Source organism: Salvia hispanica, chromosome 6, assembly GCF_023119035.1.
Source record: "Salvia hispanica cultivar TCC Black 2014 chromosome 6, UniMelb_Shisp_WGS_1.0, whole genome shotgun sequence".
Taxonomy (NCBI): domain Eukaryota; kingdom Viridiplantae; phylum Streptophyta; class Magnoliopsida; order Lamiales; family Lamiaceae; genus Salvia; species Salvia hispanica.
In genome coordinates, this window is record NC_062970.1 from 23,358,100 (window position 1) to 23,361,971 (window position 3,872).

A 3,872-nucleotide genomic window follows, 5' to 3' on the forward strand; every position below is an offset into this window, starting at 1 on the left:
AATTATTTTCTAATTATATTACTAAACTCAATTTTTAATATTTTTTAATACAACATCTTCCAACAAACATCAAAATCAATCTCTTTCTTCTTATATTAAAACTGACTCTTCATTTCATTTTAGAAAAAACCAAACACTGATCTCTCTCTTCTCTCACGTCACTCTCCTAAGAAACCCTAATTCCAATGACATTGGTTGCCGTGAGTTGGCAGTCGCCGAATGCATACTTCCATTCCACTGACGGTCTCGTCGACGTGGGAACAACATATGTGAGGAATAGAAAGTCCACCCACCCCAATGACAACATGTTTTTTGGCTGTAAGTCGACACTGGATATAGTTAAATGTTCGAAATTGACAAAACAATAAAAAAGGACTAAATCGACCACATTTTAGTATATTTAGAAGCCGATTTTCTAAAAACTAATATTTTGAACCAATATGGTATTTTGCGAAAGTTAGATGAATGATTTGTGTGGGCACTAGACAAATACACTCAGCTGACGATTGTTCCCAACATAACCATTATCGATCTCTCCGCCCTCCATCCCTCCTATATTAATTTCTACCGATTCATTCATTTTTTCTCCTCATTCTCCCTACAGATTTCAGCGGTAATCACAGACCTTTTGGGGTCTTTCCCGGTTGCGGCAAAAATGGCGTGTTCGGCTACGGCAAAAATCATTCACAATCCTCTCGTGCTCAGCTCCTCCAGATCTGCTGAAAAGTCTGAATCTTGCCGCAAATTATCCGGGCCCACCTCGTTTATGAGCTCCAAATTTCTTGGAAATAAGTTGCTCTCTAGTAACTCCGCGATTTCGCCTGCTACCCGCCGATCCGCCGCCGTCGTCGCAGTTTCCTCCGATGTTGTTAAGGAGAAAAAGCTCAAGTCCAGCTCCTCCGTCGTTAATCTGGTAAATTTTCGATTTTCCCTTAACATTGCTGTGTGCATTTTGCAATAGATACTGTAATTCATCAATGTAGTGTGATAAAATATGAAAATTAGTCGTGAATCTAATATCTGCGCAGGGCTCGTGATCCTTATTGAGTATTCATGTTTGTTTTTCTGTTGTTGGATTAGTTAACCTAATGTGATTGCCATTGATTTTGCTTGTGCTCTTATAAATAATGTCTCTGACTGAAAGAACATCAGTTTAAATTTTATTTTATTTTACTTTATTATGCTTGGTATTACTCCCTCCGTCCCATAAATTTTGTTGACCGAGCATGGGTGGAAGGAGTAATGAAAAAATTAGTGGAATGTGGTTCCTACTTTTATATACTCTCTCCTTCTCTCCTTCCCACAGTAAGATTCACATTTTGGTGTGGGCACGAGTTTAAGAAATGTAAAGAATAGTGAGTTGAAAAAGTTAGTGGAATATATGGTCCACTTTTTATATTGGTTTTATTACTAATGGTAGCAAAGTGAGTTTGTGGAATGTGAGACCTATTTACAATTTATGGTAAAAGTGAAATGTGACTCTTATTATGGGACGGACCGAAATAACAAAATGTCACTCTTATTGTGGGACGGAGGGAGTATCAATTTTATAATAAAATGTAAGTGAGAATGAATTAGTGGAATATGAGGGCCACTACCAAAACTTGTAAAATGTTAAATGTGAAAAATTTTGTGGGACTGACGGAAATGGAAAAATGTGACAAACTTTCTGGGATAGAGGGAGTATTTGTTTACAGGAGATTGATTATGAACAAATCAGTGAGATTGATTATGAACAAATCAGTCCCGTGTATCTTGTGTAAAGAAACATTGGATGGGTGTCAAGGAAATTTGTTTTTCTTTGAATGCAAAGAGATAATTTAAGTATGTGTTGGATGCAGCTGATCACAAAAGAAGAGGGATTGGTGTTGTATGAGGACATGATTCTGGGAAGAGCCTTTGAGGATATGTGTGCCCAGATGTACTACCGAGGCAAAATGTTTGGTTTCGTCCATTTGTACAACGGTCAGGAGGCCGTGTCGACTGGCTTTATCAAGCTCTTGAAGCAGGAAGATTGTGTGGTCAGTACCTACCGTGATCACGTACATGCATTGAGCAAAGGTGTGCCTGCCCGCCAGGTTATGAGCGAGCTCTTTGGCAAGACCACCGGTTGCTGCAGGGGCCAGGGTGGCTCGATGCACATGTTCTCCAAGGAGCACAACGTTCTCGGTGGATTTGCTTTCATTGGTGAAGGAATTCCTGTTGCAACGGGGGCTGCCTTTACTAGCAAGTACAAGAGAGAAGTCCTGAAGGAGGATTGTGATGAGGTGACTTTGGCATTTTTTGGAGACGGGACCTGCAATAACGGCCAGTTTTTTGAATGCTTGAACATGGCTGCGTTGTGGAAGCTTCCCATTGTGTTTGTTGTTGAGAACAACTTGTGGGCTATTGGGATGTCCCATTTGAGGTCCACCTCAGATCCTCAGATATGGAAGAAAGGTCCGGCATTTGGAATGCCTGGTGTTCATGTTGATGGTATGGATGTTTTGAAGGTAAGGGAGGTTGCACAGGAGGCTATTGGTAGGGCGAGAAGAGGTGAGGGTCCGACTTTGGTTGAGTGCGAGACCTATAGGTTCAGAGGGCACTCATTGGCTGATCCCGATGAGCTACGTGACCCTGGTGAGCATTTTGGAATATTCTCAACTCTCATCCTAATTGTATTGTTCTACATTATTTATCTCAATATTAGTGTGCTTTAGAAAAACAATCGAGTAATCCTTGACATTCACATGTGTGCATCTAGCTGGTAGAATTTCATTTGTTCCAACTATGATGTATGAGAATTAGTTAGATACATGTAATCTCCAAGTAAATGAACAATCTGATAAGATGAAAAGCAATATGTTTAACTAATTATGGTAGAATAAAGCCTTCACTTGATAAAATCTGCGAGCTTGATATTGAAGTGGTTATACTTGCTTATTCTTTCTGATGCTTATACGTGACGGTCGCTGACCATCAATAGAATCTGTAACCACTGCCGCATCCTAGTCGAACATCGTCACAGTCAGGAGATAAAGTTTAGATCCTCTTGCATCGTCAAACATCCATCCTATGACTAATATTTGTGTATCTTGACAGCTGAGAAGGCTCATTATGCCACAAGAGACCCCATCACCGCATTGAAAAAGTATCTGTTTGAAAACAACTTGGCAAACGAAGCAGAGCTGAGGGCCATAGACAAGAAGATTGATGAAATCATCGAAGACTCTGTTGAGTTTGCTGACGAGAGCCCAGTTCCAGCACGCAATCAACTGCTGGAAAACGTGTTTGCTGATCCGAGGGGATTTGGGATTGGAACCGATGGTAAGTACCGATGTGAGGATCCTAAATTTACAGAAGGAACTGCTCAGGTGTAGCCTCAAAGTGTATGTGGAAATCAGCAGCCATAACTGATAGGGGGAACAAGCTTAGTCTTATATGTGCAAGTGTTTTGGGGGATCTTGTTGCCTAGGCAGTTTCAGTATTACAATTCTGTTTCTTTTTCTTTTTCTTTTTCTTTTTGTGGATCTAAATTAGGGTTGTTAACCTATTTGAGTTAGCGGTTGAGTTATTCTTTGGTGTATAAACAATGAACTTGACGTATATTCTTTACTTTCACTGGTTTTGAATGCAAAATTACTAATAGTGGAGTTATTATCTGGTGAGTGTATGTGTGGTGTAGAGAACAAATAAACTCAATAATTTTAAAGAGTGACTATCAATAAATGGTAAGTGTATAATATCATATTTAAATAAATAAATAAAATATTAAATTATTATACTCTTTTTGTTTCAAGGAAGATGAGTCCTTTCTTAAGCGACACATAATTTTATGTAGTTTTATTGTGTGTTAAGTAGAGAATGATTAAAATAAAGATAAAATTATTTTT

General features: G+C 39.0%; 1 protein-coding gene across 1 annotated transcript; it reads left to right on the forward strand.

Annotated features, from left to right (window-relative positions):
* The first annotated feature begins 443 nt into the window (after positions 1–443).
* LOC125197323 (pyruvate dehydrogenase E1 component subunit alpha-3, chloroplastic-like) lies at positions 444–3,639 on the forward strand. The gene is made up of 3 exons (XM_048096057.1): positions 444–913; positions 1,842–2,619; positions 3,082–3,639. Exons 1-3 carry the CDS (start codon positions 656–658, stop codon positions 3,357–3,359), a joined length of 1,314 nt encoding a protein of 437 aa, XP_047952014.1. The 5' UTR covers positions 444–655; the 3' UTR covers positions 3,360–3,639.
* The last annotated feature ends 233 nt before the right edge of the window (positions 3,640–3,872 follow it).